The sequence below is a fragment of the Malus domestica genome, chromosome 11 (genome assembly GCF_042453785.1).
Source record: "Malus domestica chromosome 11, GDT2T_hap1".
NCBI lineage: Eukaryota > Viridiplantae > Streptophyta > Magnoliopsida > Rosales > Rosaceae > Malus > Malus domestica.
The window spans coordinates 16,510,122-16,532,448 of NC_091671.1; the positions used below are offsets into that span (position 1 = coordinate 16,510,122).

General features: G+C 37.7%; 2 protein-coding genes and 1 pseudogene across 2 annotated transcripts; 2 read left to right on the forward strand and 1 right to left on the reverse strand.

Moving 5' to 3' along the window:
- Positions 1-4,046: 4,046 nt before the first annotated feature.
- Positions 4,047-5,122, forward strand: LOC103453357 (DNA polymerase II subunit B4). The gene is made up of 3 exons (XM_008392902.4): positions 4,047-4,330; positions 4,432-4,538; positions 4,713-5,122. The coding sequence occupies exons 1-3, from the start codon at positions 4,158-4,160 to the stop codon at positions 4,931-4,933; spliced, it is 501 nt and encodes a 166-aa protein (XP_008391124.1). The 5' UTR covers positions 4,047-4,157; the 3' UTR covers positions 4,934-5,122.
- A 188-nt stretch (positions 5,123-5,310) lies between these two features.
- Positions 5,311-12,154, reverse strand: LOC103453356 (heterogeneous nuclear ribonucleoprotein Q-like; annotated as a pseudogene).
- A 7,855-nt stretch (positions 12,155-20,009) lies between these two features.
- On the forward strand, positions 20,010-21,188 carry LOC139189452 (uncharacterized mitochondrial protein AtMg00810-like). Its single transcript, XM_070808407.1, has one exon. It carries the CDS (start codon positions 20,010-20,012, stop codon positions 21,186-21,188), a length of 1,179 nt encoding a protein of 392 aa, XP_070664508.1.
- Positions 21,189-22,327: the final 1,139 nt, after the last annotated feature.

Genomic DNA, 22,327 nt, shown 5'->3' on the forward strand with positions numbered 1-22,327 from the left:
TTTCACAATTTCACATTTTGTAATTTGACACACCCAGACTGGAGTTGAGGCGTGCTGGCCATCACGTGAAAGTGACGTAGCCAAAAGTGCAAAAGAAGTAATTAAAAAAAATGTGAACAAATTAAAACCAAACTAAAACTTATTCAACCATAGATAAGTGAGTATGCGGAAGTGGTCAAACCCAAATTACAAACATTCAGAGCATAAATTATAATAAAGTGCATTCATACAGAAAAGAGCACAAAATACACAACTAGAGAAAAGAACCCTACATAATTTAGTGGAATGTTAGAACCGCCGTAAATCCTCGTGTGCCACCAAGAAGAACAACTATCTAGTACCTAGAGGGGCGAAAAACCGAAGGGTGAGTGGGCAAAAACAAAGCTTTAGAAAGCACATTTATCTTTTCTGAAAGTACTAACCCCTTACTGTAAAACTCATATAGTTTCCAGAAAATAATACTACATATATGAATGAAAACCCATGCACCAAAAGTAGTGACAACAATAGCATGACATGTCACGATATCTCAGTAATAATAAATGTAAGTCAGGTGTGAATCAATCTAAACTATCATGCTAGTCGGAGTCACCTATTGTGACCTGTACGACGAGATCTATTGCTCATCAGTATATGCTTGCACACGAGTCGGAGTCACCTAGTATGACCTGTACGACAGGGTTGGGTGTAAATACGTATACTGTAGTGCTACGATCACGTGAAGACTAGCGATAAATCGCGGGTCACATACGAGTCGGAGTCACCTAATGTGACATGTACGACATGGCTGGCACCAAACTTGGATCTTAGGCGAGCGTGCAGTGCGGGAGGTGAACATCACGTGAAAGACTGGCCTTGGCCCGGGGTGGGAGCACTAACGCCGGGATGCAGCAATGATGAGCTTTAAATGAATATATGCACACCAATATAATGCAACCATTTCAATCACATAACAACTCACCTAAACTTACCTCTACCTCTCGTAGGATTATATGGCATGTTCACAATTTCATAACAATGCATATTTAAATATAACTCAATTAAACCAAGGCATGCTATGCATAAATGAACTTTAAAACATTTCTAGAAACAGTAAAGTTTATATATATATACACAAAAACAAATGCCCACTCACTGATATGTCGAAAGGTTGTAGCCCCCTAGCCTCGCTTGTCCGCGTTCGTCCTCGGGGTAGGTCTCCTCTATATGCGAAACAACTACTTCCAATTAATTAAAATAGCACATAAATCAAAATCTAGGATAAACTTCTCATAGTTTTCTCAAATGGAAGGTTTGAATATACGAAAATGATCTACTCGAAGTCACGAACCCATACATGAAAACCACTAGCCGGCCGGAGGCCGGACGCGCCCTCATGCACCGTCCAACCCACGACTATACGCGTAAGAACGTGCACGGCATGTGCCGACTGAACCCTAACGGACGTTAGGAATATTCCGTTAAATAGTAACGACGTTACCTGACTCCGTAAGAATATTCCGTCAACTTTGACTGAATATTCGCCTTCTTCTCCAGTGAGCTTCGCCGTCTGTCGACACTGGTGCTGCGGTCTAGTTCGCCTGTTTCTGGAACATCTCGTTGGATTTTGGGAAAATTTTCAAACCTTCATATCTTTGTCATTTCTCAACCAAAATCCATGAAAATTATACGGATTTGAAGCTCTTAAGGAGTATAACAAGTTCGTACCTCTTGAGAGTTTAAAATCAAACGGAAAATGGCCTAAAAATCCTTTGAAAGATTCAACCAAAACTGAAGCTTCTCAAACTCGCTTGATCCGAAGTCAACTCCACTCCAAACTTAGTTTAGGATCCCTATGGAGTTGAATAGAAGCTTCCCCACATCCTAAAACCTTGCAACCTCGCCTGAATCGCGTCGGAGCAAAGTGCACCAAATTGGAGCTTCCGAGTTGGCGAGTCAAAACTCGTCCGTTCGACAATCAGGTGGTCCAATTGGGTTCGTGAGGTCAAGATGAACACTATGGTGGTCTTTGTAGGTTCGATTTGTGATGATTTGATGTAAGAATGTGGTGATGGTGGCTTGGGTGCGAGAAGGAAGAAGAAGGTCCGAGAATGAGAGAGAGAATACCTGATTGGGTAGGGAAGAGAGAGATATAATCTGATTGGGCTAGGGAAAATATGAGCTAAAATAATTGGTGGATATAGGTACGGGTCAACGTTTCAACGAGAAAAGCGATAAAGGTTCGTAAAAACGTAATCTAACTTACTCTATCCAAAATAGTGTCTCCAACACTGATTAATTAATGCACCCATGAAAATAATTCTACCCGTTTGTGCACTTTAATTATTTGTAACTTTTCGTGACGACTCTCGCACTGATGCACTTGTGACGTCGAGGCCAATTTAACTACGATAACGAGAAAATAATTTAAAACTACATATGTACATCCACGTCACTTAGCCAACCAGGGCATTAACGTCACTTTACACACTCACGGAGAAAATTACATAGAAAATAGGGACGGGTCATCATATAATTAGATAGCGAAGAAGAGGGAGAGGTATGAGTTCGAGATTTTCGTGATTGCGGTGTGATTGAGGGCATGGTGTGGTTAGTCATCATTGTGGTTTGGTGTGGCCAGCTTTTTGATAGTTGGAAAAGAAAGTGATTTGATCGAGAGAGAGGGGGCGTCAGAGTCAAGATAGAGGGAGTGAGTAATTGAGGTGAGGTCGAGAGAGAGAGAGAGTTGAGTTTAAACGAACGATTGAGATTCAATCTTAACCAAATCCAATGACTAATATTAATTTAATTAGATAAAAAATTATATTAAAAACTTTTTCGGTTCATTTCGGGTTTATTGAACAAACGATTATTGGAAACCAAATACCATATCGAATATTTTGGTAGTTTTCTGTTTTGGTTTTTTGATTTTGGTTTGTTTTTTCTTTTTCTGTATTCAAGTATTTCGGGATTTTTTCCCAACGCTAATAGTAATAAAGAAGAAATTAAATAATGGGATTTAGTATAATTAAAAGTTTAGTTTTGAGTGCTAGTGGAGTATACGTGGCATGAGAAGAATGAAATGAGAATGTTTCTAACATTTCTTTCATTAGCATATGATGTCACGGTAATAATGTACATGTGTCATATGAGTTGCTCTTCTGTTCAAGGACCATAGTTAGAATTTACTGAAAAAGTTTGGACTAGTGCAATGGCCTAAACAGTCACTTTTATTTGGTTTTGAATAGTATTTTGCAACTCAATGATGAGTAGGAACCTACACAAAACTTTTTAAGTTTGACTCATAAAATTTTGTGCTTCTGAATGGAACAGTCATTATAGGCCTAGTTTGGTATTATTGTGCTTTTAATAAAAAAAAATTGTTTCTGCTGTGCTGTGAGAATAAACAGTTGTAAAATAAAGTTGTTAAGTGTTTGGTAAACATTTTTTTATAAAAGTGCTTTTAATAAAAAAAACAGTGTCTAAGTGTTTGATATATTTTTATATAAATTGCTTTAAATATGTTAAATGACTAAAAAATATATAGTATTTAATGTGATATAATAATTGTCAAATACAATAATGTAGGGGCAAATATTGTAATTTTGTAAAACATGTAGGGGTATAATTGTCATTTGAAAAGTTCATTAAATGAGCATTGGTTACCATACTTTGAAAAAAAAAGCACTTTTTTAGAAGTATAATAGATCTTACTTCTGCTTTTCTATGTTTTTATACATTCATTGACAACAGTTTTTTTCGAAAAAACATTTTTTTTTGTTTTACCAAATACATCTAATGTTTTCATATTTTTTTAATAAACTGATTTTTTTTTAAAGTACTACAATCCCGAACCAACCCATAATCACTCTGCAAGTATCATTTATGTTAAAAATCAATTAAAACTAAGGTCTTTAATCAATAAACTAAAACAAATACATAAGTGGTTCGTTAGCTAACAACAATTTTAAATAAAACAAAAACAAAAAAAAAAACAAAAACAAAAACAAAAACGGAGGGAAACGAGAGTGAGGATTAAGGAATGGCGGGAATGAACACCGAAATTACCATCATAACCTCGCCCCCCTTTTTGATACCTCCGATTGGACGATTGGACGACTGGAGACAGAGTGTGACAGAAAGAATCATAGAAGGGAGAGAAGGAAAGGAAAAAAGAAATGGAGAAAGTGGTGGCGGAAGCGGAGGAGCTGCCGAAGGCTATCGTGCGACGGGTGGTGAAGGATAAGCTTTCCCAGTGCCACAAAGGCGACGGCGACCTAATCGTTCACAAAGAAGCGATCCTAGCATTCTCCGAAAGCTCCCGGATCTTCATCCACTACCTTTCCGCCACGTATGCACCTCCCGACCTCTCTCTAGTCTCTCTCTGCCATAATCTTTTAATTATTCGCAGTAATTGTAATTAATTAGGTTAAATGTGTGATTTGGGTGCAGAGCAAATGACATATGCAGGGAAAAGAAGAGGCAGACGATCAGCGGCGACGACGTGTTGAAGGCGCTGGAAGAGATCGAGTTTCCTGAGTTCATCAAGCCTCTTGAAGGTCAATCGCTTTTAAGTTTGCATTGGTATATGTCAAAAGTTGCGCCCGTGAGGTGTTTGATGAAATGCCTAACTCGCTGGTTTTTTCTATGGATCTGAAATGCGCATATGATTGATTTCTCTTTGGTTTTTTGAAAGCAAATTCGTTCAATTTGGTTGATTTGGATGCGTGCAGACCTAAGGCCGAGGAATCCCGGGAAGGGTGCAGGAAAGAATGAAGGAAAGAATGCGACGAAGAATGCAGGAACAAGTGGAGGAAAGAATGCAGGAAAAAAAGCGGGAACGTCAAAAACAAAAGAAGTGAAGAAGAAGAGGAAATTGGAAGAATCATCGTCGCGGAAGCAAGGCGGAAAGGATGAGGACAACCAAGATGAGGATGGCAGTGGTGATGAATGAGTAAGCAGGCGGGGGAATACACATATTCTGCTAGTTTTCGTGTTATTCGTTTTCTTCTTTGTTTGCTTCTCCATCAAAATCTATAACTGCCCATGTTATTTTCGAACAATCAGCAATTTGGTTATCCTTCAGAATCTTCATATTTTTACTCTTCGAATGCGAATTAAGATGAAAATTGCTTCTGTGAAAGCTACTTGGCAAAGAAAAAGCCACCACCGTCCAGTTCTTGCATTGTATAAGTAACCTTGTGGTTGTATTCTAGAAAACTTTGACGTACGAACCAAATATGAACTGGTGTGAGATTTTGCATTGTCCATTTAGAAAGATGAACGAACAAATGAGTAAAGAATGCAAGGGATTGTATCCGACGTTAGTGATTATCGACAATTTTTCATATCCATTGCATGACTGATGATACAAACGGTTACACTTAAGTTCACAAATCCGTTTACACCGAAAATGTGTTCATTTAACAAATAAGGGTAAGGTACATAGGTGTGATTGAATGAAGAAATCAGTATGCATATGGGACTACCATATAAAACCTTCTTGTTACAACTGTATGCAACAATCTTGAACATGTCGATTCCCAACTTCTAACCATTACAGGAACAAATCAATATGGGTTATACCTGCGTCCATGCCCAGAATCATTGACGTGCCTACCCTTATTCGAACTTCCACTACTTCTGTTACCGCTCCCACCATTACCCCAGCCACTACTTTGATATGATGGCGAGGGGTGTGGCTGCACACCCGGTTGTTGCCTGCAATGAGGAAGAATGAATTTAGGAAGTGTCAAAATGTTATTTCATGGCCTCTATGTAACACCCCAAGCGATTGATTATGCCATGGAAGAGTGGACACAATTTACAGATAAACTGGAATTTCATAAAACCCGACAGGAGTCCTCGATTAGGGGAATTGTAAACATAACTTTCAAAGTTCAAATCGTAACCATCACTGAACTATTATATGGATCAATTTGTGGTCATACCAGATGCATGTTTCCGATTACTATCCAGGTTGCCTGAATAGAAAACTGGAAAGTGGAAACTAGAGCCGAGAAGAATGCACACGAGAGGTGGGTTTTTAAATACGACTTGTCCAAGTCTCTAGTTTTCAACTTTACCCCATTATAGCAGAAAATTTGAATTGCATGCTTAATTGAAGGCTTTCTGCAGAAATACACTCTCCAGCTTTATTTTATGTAGAAGGGATTAAAGCTATACAAGGAAAAAGATGTATTGTGCTTACATAACGTATCCAATCCGTCCATCAGGTAGAAGAATCGGCATCATTGCCATGCCAGCAGGAACTGGTCCCGGTCCAGACATCAAGGGCTACAATCAGAATTCAGAACATTAGAAATTATGCACCTAAAAAGTATTGCAGAGAAGATTTGGACCCAATAGCATTAGATAACAAATTATTTGCATGTCATGTGCATTGAACAAAGCATGCAGAACTTTTGAAGATCTACAACACGTGCATTGGTGCATGGAGGAAAGACGATATACCAAAATCACAACTCATTCCGAAACAAATGCATTCACGTGGTAACCCTAACTTTTTAAATTATAGAGTCATGAAAGGAAAAAGAACCTCGATGCCTAAATCTTAATGCCCAGCCAACTTTCCCCCCTTTCTGTTCTCTCTCAGCTATTTTCCCTTTCTCCACATAGACAAGATAAAAGGTGACACAGAAGCAAGAGTCGTTTTTGCCCAATGTCGACTTATATGGCTATGTTCACCCCGGCCATGAAATTTTGAAAAAACCACTTGTTTTCTTAAGTGCTGTGCTCTGAATCTGTCCGCACCAACTACCAAGTCTAAGCCCAAAACAATTTGATTTCTTCATCAGACATGAACAGACGCGTAGTTTAGGTGAGCTCAATGAGGTGTTGAACCACCCCTAGGCTAACTGTTTCATTTATTTATCGCCTCAACCCAATGGTAAATAAAAGGGTTTTTATCACAAATGGTCCCTTATGCTTTAGGAATCAATCGCTTTTGTCCTTTATGTTTCAATTCAATCAATTTGGTCCTTCATGTTTACTCCCACACATAAATTGATCCCCGCCGTCCAAATCTGTAAAAAATCGGTTAGTGTGCTGATGTGGCACACGTGTAGATTAAAAAAATTAATTCAAGTAAAAAAATGGTTGAAAATTATAAAATAGGAATAACTCTTTACCCGTCACTCAGCTCCCTCTCCCACCCACACAAACCTCACTACAGTTTTCCCCCACTACCTAACACCCCCTGCCAAGAGTCTGAGTCTTCCTCGTGAATATGTGGAAGACACAAATATATGAAATCCTCTTCTGTTCCACTCTTTGAGGCTGTTAAGACACCGTCTCCATCTCCAGTTCCAATTCATTGTTCCAGTTTTTTGGGGATGGGGGTTACCGATCTGTTGAATGAGTGAGACTAGGAGGGGGGATGGCCTTGAAGGCATTGTGTTCTATTTATTATTATTATTATTTTTTTTTTTTATTTTTGTAAAACTTTAAATCATCTTTTACTAGTTGAATATTGTTTAAATCATTTCATTGTTCCAGTTTTTTGGGGATGGGGGTAATTGATCTGTAGAATGGATGAGACTTTAGGAGGAGGAGGAGGAGGAGGAGGAGGGGTAGGGTGAGGCCGTGAGGGCATGAGGGGGGATGGCCTTAAAGGTATTGTGTTCTATTTATTATTGTTTTTTCATTGTAAAACTTTAAAGAATTTTTTAATAGTTGAATATTGTTTAATCCACATGGCAATTAATAAGTGAATTTCTAAGTCCCACACGTGTGCCACGCCAACACAAACAAAGTTTTGGACGTTGGGGACCAAATTGATGTGTGGGAGCAAACATGAAGGACCTAATTGATTGAATTGAAACATAAAGGACGAAAACTATTGATTCCTAAAACATAACAGACCATTTGTGATAAAACCCCGTAAATAAAATAATATGTATAGGTAAAGAAACTCAAACTGCTAACAAAGCACAAAAGGAAGACAAGAAAACCAGAGATGAACAATCTAATATCACGTTCACAAAACCAGCCCCAACAAAAGTTCTAATTCATAGTAAAAGTCAATTGAAAGATTATAATTGAAATCCGTTTAATGCCAAGTAATGATGGTCCATTAGCAATTTATTTGAGGGATAAATAACAAATTCCATGAGCAAAAATGTAAGTTAAATTCAATATTCACTTGACACTGTAAACTAACTAGGAAATCACCATACGTTGGCACACATCTCACCTGTGGAAAACCTGCAGCACCATACCCTGCACCAATACCACCATAGGCACCACCAGCCATACCAACAAAACGAGGAGGATAACTAGGAAGCAACCCTGACCTCTGTGAATTTGATCCACCAGACTTCTGGTCTGCCTGTGGCCTTGCAAGAGAGCACTCCAACAGCTGGCCTGAAAATGGAGAGACCCGTCAAACATTACAAACTACTTTCACCATCTTTAGAATGAAAAAAGCAAACCAAAAAAATGCAGAAAGGAATACCATCAAGTTCATAGTTTTCAGTGTTCTTCAATGCTTTCATAGCACTTGACCTCTCTGCAAAATGTACAAAACCAATTCTACTATTTTCCTGTCCGGATTTTGCAGCTGGCAGAACAACTTTTGTGATTTTCCCGTGGTGTTCAAATAGCTCCTTTAACTGGTCTTGGGTCACATTTTTAGGTAAATTCTTCACATAAACTGCCTTCACCTGTATGAGAATGGTGAAATTAAGAATATGCACCTCACAATCAAATAATTATTAGATCATCTGGAGTCTGAGCTATCCCAATTAGAAATGGCATGACATGCAAACTGGTCAAGTCCAAATTACCACACGCCATCTTTATTTACACCCTCTATCTATGCGCATCTGGAAAGCAATTGTCATTTCAAACTCCTACTAATTCGACAGTTTACCTAGTAGAATTCAGAATATGGCATCTTCATTACTGTGCACACCATCATAAATACATAAATGACTTTATCTCAACAAGTAAAATTCTGAAACCAAAACTATGTGATAGTTTATTTAGATTTTTACCAATTCATACACTGAAAGTTCCGTCAACATTCCAGTTACATAGATCCTCAGATATAACATGTGAAAAAAACAGGAAGATAAAAAGAATACAATTACTCATACACTGAAAGTTCCGTCAACATTCCAGCTACATAGATCCTCAGATATAACATGTAAAGAAAACAGGGAGATAAAAAGAATATAATTACTCAGAAAGAACCTGAGAAGTAGAAGACTCGTCATTTTTAGGGTCAGCCCAACTCACTGTGGGAGCATTATTTTCTAGCTTAAATTTTGGGTCCGTCATCTTCTGCCTTGAATAGTCAGCACAGGCATGGTTATAGTAGTCGACAAAAGCAAAGCCTCGGTTGTTGCCTGTGTTCTTCATATCCTGTGACAAATGTTTAAATCATCAGTGAATTGAAGAAACTATAAACCAGTGAATAAGCATAACAACTGATAATGATTACCAGACTTTTTGAAAAATAAGAGTTCAGCCAGAGGATACAATAACACACACATAAGCATGCTATCAAAACCAAAAGTACTGTGTAATCATCGCACAAACCTTGACCAGCTCTATAACATTAACTCCGGGCCCAATCTTCTGCACAACCTTCCTTAGATCATCTTCTCCCCAGCTCCTAGGAACATTACCAATGAATAAACGGTTCTTTGCTTTAGATGTCGAACATTTAATTCTTCTACCCTGAGAGAGAGAGAGAGAGAGAGAAAGAGATAGAGTAAATACAACAGAAGAGTCGCATATTTGGGTTGAAAAGAAAATAGCCCAAAGTGTACCAAAACAAAGATGTTAATACGAGAAAATACAAAAATCATCATTTTTAGAAACAAATTGTATATCCCTGCTTTTGAGTATTATACGTGTGGTCCTAGTTAATTTGCTCATGCACAAAAAGGTTACCTTACCTTAAATTCAGTGTTATTCAACTCATTGATGGCATCAGAAGCCATTTCCATGTTTTTGAATGTAACAAATGCAAAGCCCTTGTTCTCACCTGAATCTTTGGCTCTCATAATCCGAACCTGTCATTACAAAACAGTACAATATAATAATTTATTTTGTAAAAGGACAAAAACAGAAGTACTTAAAAAGCAAATGAACTAACCTCTATTACTTTTCCCACAGCCTCACAAAAAGCCTTTAAATCCTCTTGAGAAGCATCATGAGGAATGCCACCAATATAAACTTCAGAACCATGTGGTGGAAGGGCAAGAAATTCAGCATGCTTTTTCTTCTCGTCCTCATCTCCAGACCTACTCTGAGATTTCTGGATATCAGTTCCAGTCGGATTATTAGAATCTTCATCCTCCACCTCTTCTTCCACCTCCTCCCCCTCTTCATCTCTTCCTCTACCTCTTCTTCTTCCTCCACCTCTTCCTCTACTTCTTCATACTCAACCTCTTCATCTGTTGCCTCATCAGGATCATTATCTCCATCAAGATCAACCCTCTCATTGGATTCTATTGCCTTTTCAGGTTCAACTGGTTTAGCAACTGATGAAGCATTTTCCTTTGACCTTGGCATCTTATGTATCTAATTAAATAAGCTTGCAAGGCAACTGTGAAGAAGACACAGAAGCCAGAAGAATTCATGGGAAGAAGTAAACACATGTTGAAAGGAGGAAAATAAATGAATGGGCAAAAGGCGATGCAGCTTATGATTCCCAAATGAACTGGGCTCATAAGAACAAACTCAAAGGGTTATCAATTTGAAAACCGTTTACTAAGGAGCAGTGATAGCATTAACAGCAGCATTAGATACAAGAAAAAGAGAGTTTTGAATGATTATCATGAAGATTATGAAGGTGGTCCAATTATTTGAGAAATGAAAATCTTGAAGTCACAACGAGATTGCTGTCCATGAGAGAAAAAAAAATATTGGCAAGTTTAAACTTATCTGAGGACACATTTAAGATTACAATAAAAAGAATAGTAACGAAAGCAATATATAAGGGGGGAAAGTTAGAGACAATTGGAGGAAGGAGACATTTATAATACTTTATGAATTCATGGGTATGCACGGCCACACAATGATTTAATAAAAAAGTAGTGACCAAGAATTTATTTAGATGATTCAGATATAAAAAGGAATGAGACTAGTCCAATTTGACAAAAGCAAAACCATTTCCAAACTAAATGTACCAACATGAGTACCGACCTGCAATAAAATGACATATAATGACAGAGATGGGATGGAGACTACAGCTACAATCAAAATTCGAAATTCAACAATACATCCTCTCCACCACTCTTAATAGGTCCTGAAAAATAGAACTTGAACCAGTGACATTTTAACAAATGAAAATACAGGGTTTTACAAAATAATTTACCATCTTTGTCAAAAAAAAACAGAGAGCATATAATGCAATCTATTTGACAAAGACGAATTAAAGAATATATATCTCTCATGGAATCAAAATATATGTATGTGGGTGTGTGTGTGTTCTATGTCTTTAGTGAATCATACTATAAGGCTGTGTTTGGTCTTTACAATTGGATTTGAATGGATAACCCCCCATATTCAAAGTACATTGAAGGTAGAAGTGAATGATTTTTCTACTTTGAGGGGACGGAAACTTATCGCTTCTAATCCCCACAATTTTGAGGGGGATTGGAATGGATGAGTTTCTTTATCGAGCAATCCATATTCTACCTTCAAGTTGGACACAGTTTTTCCAGCTTAATGTAATATCCAGATTTCTTTTCATTTTACCCCCTGTTCGGATTCCTTTTCATCTAACACATAAATGCCCCACCATAGCTGAGCTAATTCTTCTGCCAACATAAACTAATGCTTCCACTGGACCAGAATCTAAGATTTGACTATGCAAAACGGATCTTCCTTTATCTAGCTCAGCACAATCACTAAGAAAATGTGAAAGAAAAAACAAGAATTTAAAATTTTTGCAAATACCCACTTGAAATATCCAAAACCCAACTCAACATTCACAACAGGCATCGAATTTCAACAGAAAGTCGCATTATCCAGCCAAGAAACATAAAAGAGAAATGTAGCGCAGAGAGAGAGAGAGAGAGAGAGAGAGAGAGAGAGAGAGAGAATTGGAGAGGGAAGTACCAAGTGATATAGAGTAATCTGCGTGTGGTGATTACTGTAAAAAGCGAAGTTGGGGAAGCTTTGAATCCGAACTTGGCGCTGCGCGGAAATATAATTGAAGTTTGGCTCTGTTGGTTGGGTTTCATATACAGGGCCAATATAATATTAACCCTAGACACCGTCAGTCGTGGCCAAACTTTGGATTCTGTTTCACAAATTGGAGATGTAAAATATTATGGAAGCAGATCCTCCGGACTTACACCTCAGTCTTAGACCTACTCAAACTTTTAGAGTAAAACTCAAATTTTAGATTCTAAATTTACTTCAACTTGCTCTAACCTCTGGGTAAATATGAGTTAAAATCTAAACTCATTTTTGGGGCAAATTTAGCACAGAATTTCCTCTGAGTTAGTGGGGTTGACCCACCATATATATGTATTTTTTTTAATTTTATATTTATATATTCGTTGAATTTAACGGCTAAAATCTAATTTGATCAAATCCAATGGTAAAAAAAATATCTAACGGTCCAAATCCAAATCTAACTGCTAAAGTAATTTAAAAAAAAAATATTTTATGTGTTTCATATTCTTTTGTAGTGTTCCACAAGTTTCACAGTGTCGGTTTAGTGATTTTTCAATATTTATCGAAATCTAAATATTTTTAAGTTAAAATGTATTTAAAATTAAATTAGGATAGTCTACATAATTTTTTTTTAAAGTTACTTTAAGAAAAAAATTTATCTTAAATTCATTCTTTAATAATCTCGGGCTAAAAATTAACCCAAAAGAGTTGGAGGAGAAAAACTATTTCTAGGTTAAAAATTTTAGGTTTTAACCTAAAGATCGGAGATGGTCTCAGGAGCCTAGAGATTAAATAATTCTAGCCCTTAAATTTTGATAATGCCGCCAAAAGCTATTGTACCTTTTAAAAGGCCATGAAAATTTTGGCTGCATGATCAAATTTTAAAGGCTAGGGTTATTTGATCCCTATGCTCTAGAGAGGATTTGCTTCCAAAAATTATAGGCTTTTTGGTTGAAATAGGCGGCTGTGACTTTAATGTTGCATATTATTTACTTACAGGAGTTTTAGTCGTTAGATTTAATTTACACAGTTATTTAAATCTGTTATTTTCAATCTTAGTTGTTCATTTTTGTATTATTCAATGTTAAGTAGTATTAAAGAAATAAACATGTAATGAAAAGGACTTGGAACTTCCAAATAGTACACAATGGAGTTGTAGACTTGTAGTAGAACGTATTGGTTAATTTTTCAGATAAATCATTTCATGTTAATAATATAACAATTCGTAGATTCTTTTTTGTATAAGGTTGTGTTATTAGCAGGAGATATTATGATAACAGTATACTAGTGCATGGAAGATCTTTGATTGAAAATAGACTTGCAACAAATCCATCATTCCGATATATAGACCAGAAGGATTAGTAAAATGTGGAAGGTGACACACAATAGGAATTCTTAAGTTTATATTCTCCATATGAAACTCTTTGTTCTCGTACCGTTTATAAATTATTATTTTTTTCCTAAATACAAGTGATATTACTGTTTGCACTCAAAATATACCCATTTTTACTTCAATTTGGGTAAAATATATGCATTTGGAGGATTAATATGCAAGAAAGCTAACTTGGAAAGATATTTAGATGCAAGTGGAGGGGTTGGACACTATAATATTGTTCTTCCAATTTGTTTTGGTGGTGGAGATTTGTCAAGCATTGTTTAATCAAGATACATGCATGTTTGGCAAGTAGATGGAAAGGCATCAGCAAGCTTTCGGGCAAGGAACATGTGAAAGAAGCCAACTTGCTTCTTTTAAATGTTAGTTTATTACAAGTGGGAAAACATGTGCTAAAAACATGTGGTGGAGATGCAAATCCCTTTTTAATATTATTTCTACATGCAAGTTGGCAAAAGGAAATGCAAGCTGCCCAAGCTTCTTTCGGGCAGGTACAAAACCTCAGCAGGAGGGTTTCCTCCAGACCTCTATAAAAAGGAGCAGATGCACAAGGATTATGGACACTCAATCAAACAAACAAAAGCACAAACTCTGCTCAAACCAGATTTGCCAAAAGCCTTCCTTTATCTAGTTTATTAGCTCTGCTGCTCACTTGCGGTATCGATCTCATTTGTAGCTTTTATGTACTTATTTCCAGTCATATAAATTACAAGCAATCTGCAATATTAGTCACTTTCCTCTGTCATTTATATTTCCAAGCAACCTTGTCATTTACATATTGTTCTATCTCTCCATATAAGTAAAGTCCTTATTTTTAAGGCAAACAAAGAACCTTAATTTGAGCAACTCTCACTCAAATGGCACAATCTCTTGATTTGAAGTCAAAAGGCGCAACCTCAATCATTCAAATCCCGTCTACTAGCGGCATCTAGTAGTGGCACGCCCGCACCAACCAATCTCGTATGTGAAGTAAATCCCCGGCTTGCCCGCAAGGCGCCATGGCGGATTTAGGGAGCGAACAATTACTACTTTAATTTACACAGAGAGAATAAGAAAGAATGATTCATTGGAAGAGAGGGAATGATTTGAACTCCACAACGGCAACCCCTGCAGATGTTCAAAGAAAAGAGATAAGCCTTGGAGAAAGAAGAAGGTACACGTTCTTTAGAAAAAGAATAAGCCCTCTCTCTTAAGTCCAATAAATATTTCTTATGTGAAAAAAGGGCATTGGGCAAAACAATGTCCAAAAAAGAAAAAGGCTCCCACACACTAGTACTAATGGTAGATGATCCAAAATTCCAAGACAACTAGAAGGAATAGGCTACTTACCTAGAGGATCGCAGCCTATAAACTAATTTGAAGATTCAAGCAGTTTGTTAGGCCCAAAAATCTCACGGATAAGCCTAACTACATCTTGAAAAATGCCATGAGTCAAGCTTAAATACATATAAAAATGCGAAGTCGAGGAGTACGTGATTTTATGATAATGTCATGCTAATAAAATAATAATTTATAAAATGGACGTTTGTATAACCACGCCAAGCCTATGCAAATTCATGGACGTTTATCATGCCAAGCCATGTTACAACATTACTGTTATAACTAAATCATGCAAATCACGCTACACGCTAAAGTGGGCCCAAGATACATATCAGGGCTTGCCAAATAGATCGTGGTGTGGATGGTTACAAAAGTTTATTGGCCTATGTGAAGCTAAGGTTATAAAAAACTTTGGACTGCTTGGGAGCACTAAAAGACCAAGCCCAAAATTTTTGGTTTCACATGGGTAAGTCTAAAGGAGAATAGACTAAGTTTCCTCATCTCTTGCATACCAAATTGGGGGCGTGTTTGGCATGCCGGATAGCACACCGAATAGTACTATTTAATACTATCCGGTGTTTGATGTCATTTCGTATTAAACAAGCATCGAATTATTTATGCGGTCTGACCTATTTTATACGACGTACGCCGGATAACTTATACACTCCAAATCGTCGGTATTAATTAGTCAGGTTGCTGAAAACAAAATCAAGCTAGCTATTTTTCCATCTCTCTTGCTAGTTTTAAATTGTGAAACTCAGTGCCATAAATGTTCTTCAATCTCCTTTTGAGGAAGTAAATGAACATGATAATTTTTTATGAATTGAGTTTTTAATCTAGTACTGCACCACAAGCCCGATTAAATAGTCAGTACGCTCGACTAAATAGTCAGTACTATCCGATGACAAATTATCCTATTCGACTGAAATAGTCAGTACAGTCCGAGATGGAAGCAATCAAAACCCAAAGCTGAGCTGCCTACAAAATCACATTCAAACATAAAGCCACACGCTCCATTAATGAGGAGAGAATGGATCTTTCCCTTCCAAGCTTACACAGGAAAACGAGGAAGCAAAAAAAAGGAGGAGTGTTGCTAAAAGAGAAGTTTGTGGACATTGAACATGTAAGAGGGTGCAGCCCAGTCTTCACGAGGCTAGCTACATTCTTCAACGATACACCAAAAATGAAATAACAAGAAGAAATAAGGAAACCAAAGGATTTCCTTAGAGAAAGTTGGAAAGGAACACTACGCCTACAAAATTGGAAGGAAGTCAGCAAAACAAAGTGGGACGACGTGGGAAAACAACACAGACAATGTGGAGAAAGAATCAAGGTATTGCGCTAGGTAGAGCAAGCTTTTCTCTAAGTGCAAGAAACCTTGATTCTTGATGAAGGAATTCTCCTAACTTTTCAGGAATTTCTTCAAGCTTCCTTTAGATTTCCTTAGCCACTATAATATTCCTAAAACATTAAGAATCCTAGATTAGCCATCCCAAAACGATACAAGCATGCACTGAGTTCTCTCTTACGCTAAACCAATAAGCTTTTAGCTTCCACGTCATGCTATACTCAGGAAAATCATAGTTCATGACAATTATTCAGTTTTTGAGCCATTGATTCAATTGAGGTACTTCCTAAGACATGCTAATGCTTTGAGAAATCTCAAGACTTGGTACCGGAAACTATTGGAAGAAGATCTAGTCTAGTTATCTGTCACTTACCCTAGCTGGTAGGTAGCATGGGTGTATGCATAGGGTGCTGTCTAACAACTTGAGTATGGCTGTCATTCTCACTAATTCAAGGGATTGCTGACCTTGCTTTAGTTGTTAGTCTAGTTGCTGCCCTTACTTTAGTTGTTAGGTGATTAGGCGTAAATTAAGGAAGGAATATTGCTGTTTGTTCCTTGTTTTTCTCTTCTTCCCACGCTCATATATATGAGCTATCTTTGTACTTTGTTTCTTCATAATAATAAAAAAATACACCTTCAAATTTCAATAAGGTATCAGAGCAGTGATCCTAATCGACCTGCTTCTGAGTAGTTTCTTGAGAGATCTGTGAGTTTTTCCTGATTTTCTATCATGGCTGAAGAGAGTTCAGTGCATGGCGAATAAGTTAGCTCGCATGCTGCACCATCTTCATTTCATTTAGATGTTGGTGTCAACCCAAATCAACGTCTCAGTTTTGTCTTACTAAATGAGTTCAATTATCTTCCCTGGGAAAGAGCAGTTACTTTTGCCTTGGGAGGACGATCAAAACTTGGTTATGTTAATGGTGTTATTCCAGCGCCTGATGTGTCCTCTTCAGATTACAATGATTGGTTGTGCAAAGACCAGTTGGTCATGTCATGGCTACTCAATTCTATGGATCGAAAGATTGCAGAAATTTTCAGCTATGCTGAATCCTTCTGCATCATTTGGAAAAATATCAAAGAAATGTATGGGAATTAGAATAATGCAGCTCGAGTGTTCCAGTTAAAAAAGGATATTGCTGGTCTACAACAGGAAGGAAACTCATTTGTGCAACACCTTGGGAAGTTAACCACCATGTGGAACGAGTTGAATGTCTATCGGCCACACACCATTGACGCTGCCGTGCTGACCAAGAGAGCTGATGAAGACAAAATATTTCAACTTCTTGCGAGTTTAAGTCCTAAATACGAAGATCTCAGGAGTCATGTCCTCATGAATCCTGGTCTTCCCTCATTCTCAAGTGTGTGTGCCACGATTCAAAGGGAAGAACCTCGCAGAAAAATCATGAATGTGGAATTAAAGGCAAATATACTAGAAGCTAGGGTATATCTCTCTAACCACAAAACTAGTGAAGAGAGGGGAGGGGCTACAAAGGAAAGAAACCTATTGTGAAATGTAGCTACTATGATACTGGTAGTCATACACGAGATCATTGCTAGATTCTTCATCCTGAACTAAGGCCCAAGTTTTCTAGGGACAACTACAAGGGTTTCCCTAAGGGTTCACACAACTTATCCTACAAGGCAAATCATACAGTCACCACTCATTCTGAGGGAGCACAGAAGTTCACCTATAATCCAGCCACCCTGATCAATGAATTTGCTGCCTTCCTCCACAAGAAACAAGGTCATGGAGACAATGAAGGATCAACTAGTCAAGGTGACAACAAATAAGCTGCTTTACTAGGGTAGTTTGCTGGTTTTTTGGCTGAAAATGAAGGTGTGACACAACAAGATATTCCAGGTATCTTACAATCCTTTTCAATTGCTTTCAAAATAGGTAATGTGCATGATTATTGGATTATAGATTCAGGAGCTACTGATCATATGACTAACAAGTCTACAAATCTGCATAATTTTGAAAAACTCTCATGTCCATCTCAAGTGTCCGTTGCTAATGGCAAATGTGCTATGGTTGTAGGGAGAGGGAAAACACATTTGATTTCTAGTGATGTCGAGTCTGAGGCTCTTTATGTTCCCTCATTCCCTTTTCAGCTCTTATCTGTTGGAAAAATTACAAACTCATTTAACTATCTTGCTATTTTCTCCAAAAAAATTGTGGTTTTTTAGGATATCACCACCAAGAAGACGATTGGTGAAGGTTTTTTCTTAAATGGCCTCTACTACCTTTCTAAGCATGTCTAAATTCCCAAGGTTTTCTAAGTCACTTCAAGCCTGGTTCAAGAACAACAACTTTGGCACCAATGACTTGCACATCCTTCTGATAAAGTTCTGTCTTTTTTGTTTCCAAACCTGTGCAAAGTTACAAGTTCCTGTGATGTTTGTCACTTCTCTAAGTCCACTAGATTACCTTTCACTTCCTCCTTGTCTAGGGCTAGTAATCATTTTGAAATCGTGCATTCCGATGTTTAGGGACCAGTCCTAGAGTCCTTTGACGGATACAAATATTTTGTAACTTTTGTGGATGATTTCACAAGGATCACTTGGTTGTATCTTTTGAAATTTAAAAGTGAAGTGTTGGAAGTTTTTCAAGATTTTCATAGACTTGTAAACACACAATTTTCTTCAAACATTCATGTCTTACGATCAGATAATGGCTCCGAATATATGTCCCATAACATGTCTCACTATCTAAGCACACATGGTATATTACATCAAACTAGTTGTGTTGGAACACCTCACCAAAACGGGGTAGCAAAAAGGAAGAATAAAGATCTACTTGAAAAAACTAGAGCTCTTATGTTTCACTCGAATGTGCCTAAAAAATTTTGGTCACAAGGTGTTCATAGTGCTGCATATCTCATCAATAGATTGCCTAGTAAGATATTGAACTTTAAATCACCTTATGAGGTCTTGAAAGATAGACAGATCAATCTATCCCATTTGAGAGTTTTTGGATGTACATGCTTTGTTCACATACAAGCACCAAATCGTGACAAACTAGATCCAAGGGCTGCCAAATGTGTTTTCCTAGGCTATTCATCCACTCAAAAGGGTTACAAATGCTACAATCCAACAACTAGGAAAATAGTTGTTTCAAGAGATGTGAAATTTGAAGAAACCATGCCTTACTTCACTCAACCTCTGAACTATTCTAGAAAGGGGGATAATTTGCTTGATTTATTCCCAATACCATATCCAAGTGAAGAGGATACAACAGATATTTCAAAGGACCAGGTATTGAATGAGGTTGATTCTCGCAACCTGCAGAATTCTCCACCTGTGGTCCTTGAAGAACCTATCTCATCAGAACCCGCAAGTAGTCATTCCAACCAAGAAATTGCTCAATTCCCAGCAATTCAATCTCCCATAGTTCGTCGAAATCCTTCCCGTGAGAGGAAACTTCCATCCAAGTTACATGATTTTGTAACTTACAATGCTAGGTATCCCTTGACTTCTGCTATTAATTACAGCAAAGTTTCATCCTCATTTGCTACATTCCTTAGTGCAATTACTGAAACCTATGAACCACAAAGCTTTCAAGAAGCTAATCTACACAGTGAGTGGAAAGCTGCTATGGCAGAAGAGCTTCAAGCTCTTTATGAAAACAATACCTGGACTATAGTGAAACTTCCCAAAGGAAAGAAGGCTGTGGGAAGTCGTTGGGTATACAAGACCAAGTTCCATTCAGATGGCACGATTGAAAGGAACAAGGCTCGTTTAGTTGCTCGAGGATTTACTTAAACCTATGAAGTGGATTACAAGGAGACATTTGCTCCTGTGGCAAAGATGAACACTGTGAGGGTGCTGTTATCTGTTGCCATTAACAATGCATGGCCTCTATTTCAAATGGATGTTAAAAATGCTTTTCTGCATGGTGAGCTTGAAGAAGAAGTTTTCATGAAACTGCCTCTAGGTCATCCTCAACCAAAAAATCCAGAAATGGTGTGCAAACTTCATAAATCCATTTATGGTCTCAAGCAAAGTCCACGTGCATGGTATGCTAAGCTCAGTCATGTTCTAGAAAGAGTTGGTTTCTGTCGGAGCAATGTTGATTCTTCCTTATTTGTGCGTTCAAGCACATCGGGTAAACTTGTGGTGCTTATTTACGTTGATGATCTCATTGTGACAGGTGATAATATGTCAGAGATTAGTGCTCTTAAACAATATCTTAATCACAAGTTTGCTATCAAAGATCTCGGCATTCTTAAATATTTTCTAGGGATCGAGATGGCACACTCTCACAATGGTTGTTTTCTAAATCAGCGCAAGTATGTTATTGATCTTTTTCGTGAGGCCAACATGACAGATTGTAAACCTGCTCGCACACCTTTGAATAGTAAGCTGCAATCTCACGGTGATCTCATTCCCAATATAGAGTACTATCAGAGATTGGTTGGTAAACTCATTTATCTAACTATTACTCGCTCTGATATAACATATGCTGTGAGTCTTGTTAGCCAGTTTATGCATGCTCCAAGCATGGATCACATGAAGATTGTTCATTGTGTGCTTCGATATCTGAAGGGCTCCATTGGTAGAGGGATTCTCATGTGCAACAATAATCACACTCATATCTCAGGATATACAGATGCAGATTGGGCGGGGAACGCTCTCGATCGCAAGTTTATCACTGGTTTATGCACCTTTGTAGGAGGTAACCTAGTCACCTGGAAGAGCAAGAAACAAAGCGTGGTTGCGCGCTCTAGTGCAGAAGCAGAATACCGTGCTATGGCTTCAACTGCTTGTGAACTTATTTGGCTCAAAAATATGTTATTGGACTTAGGGTTTCCTCATCAGCAACCTATGTCTCTCTACTGTGATAACCAAGCTGCGATGCACATAACATCAAATCTTGTCTTCCATGAGCGAACTAAACACATTGAAGTTGATCGCCACTATGTTCGAAATCAAGTGCAGTCCAAGGTGATTGATACACACTTATTTGTAGTCATGATCAACTTGTAGATATCTTCACAAAAGGATTACCGTTTGCTATTTTTCATCACCTCTTGTCTAAGCTTGGATCAATCGACCCGTTTGATCCAGCTTGAGGGGGAGTATTGGAAGAAGATCTAGTCTAGTTATCTGTTACTTACCCTAGCTGGTAGGTAGCATGGGTGTATGCATGTGGTGCTATCTAACAACTTGAGTATGACTGTCATTCTCACTAATTCAAGGGATTGCTAACCTTGCTTTAGTTGTTAGTCTAGTTGCTGCCCTTGCTTTAGTTGTTAGGTGATTAGGCATAAATTAAGGAAGCAAGATTGTTTTTTGTTCCTTGGTTTTCTCTTCTTCCCACGCTCATATATATGAGCTATTTTTGTACTTTGTTTCTTCGTAATAATAAAAAATACTCCTTCAAATTTCAATAGAAACGAACCATCAGAGCTGAGAGTTTCGACCGATTCCCAAATCCAACTAGATCAAAAGGTCCCTAATTCTGGTGATGAAGCATTATTTCCAATACATGCAACATAAAATCAACGAGATTCTTTTAGGCCTCATATTCGCCTGATTATTACTCCTCCAAATGAAGGCTATGTTACAGTTGCCACAACCCTAGTAGATATTGGTGCTTCCATATCTACTAATCATAGTAAATGCCTTCCTAAGAGTTGTTGGATTCCCACAAATGCTTCATCCATTCCCATTCATATTCTAAACCTCTTTTCTGTTCACTCACATAGTCCTTCAACCATAGACATTCTTTCTAAAAATACGACCACTATGGAGAAGATGTTATTCTGGGAATAGACTTGCTATCGATATCCAATTTTTTTTTCTTTCACACCCCTAGGATTCCAGATTGGTAATACTACTCTTCCATGGGTAGTTAAATACTCTTTCGGGATGGCTGAAATAGTGAAAGAAAAAAAAAAAAAAAACAAAACTTTTACTTGAGTGTTGTGCTGATGTTCCAAATAAATTCTGGGAACGTGAACGACATTTCGTGAAGCTTCCATACAAGGAGAGATGGAAAATGCCCCATCAGACTGCATCACATTTTGGCAATGCCCAATGATAAAGAAGTATGCAAACAATAGATCAATTCCTTGATAAAATTAGGATTGATCAGACCATCCTAGTTTCCTTGGGCACGTCCA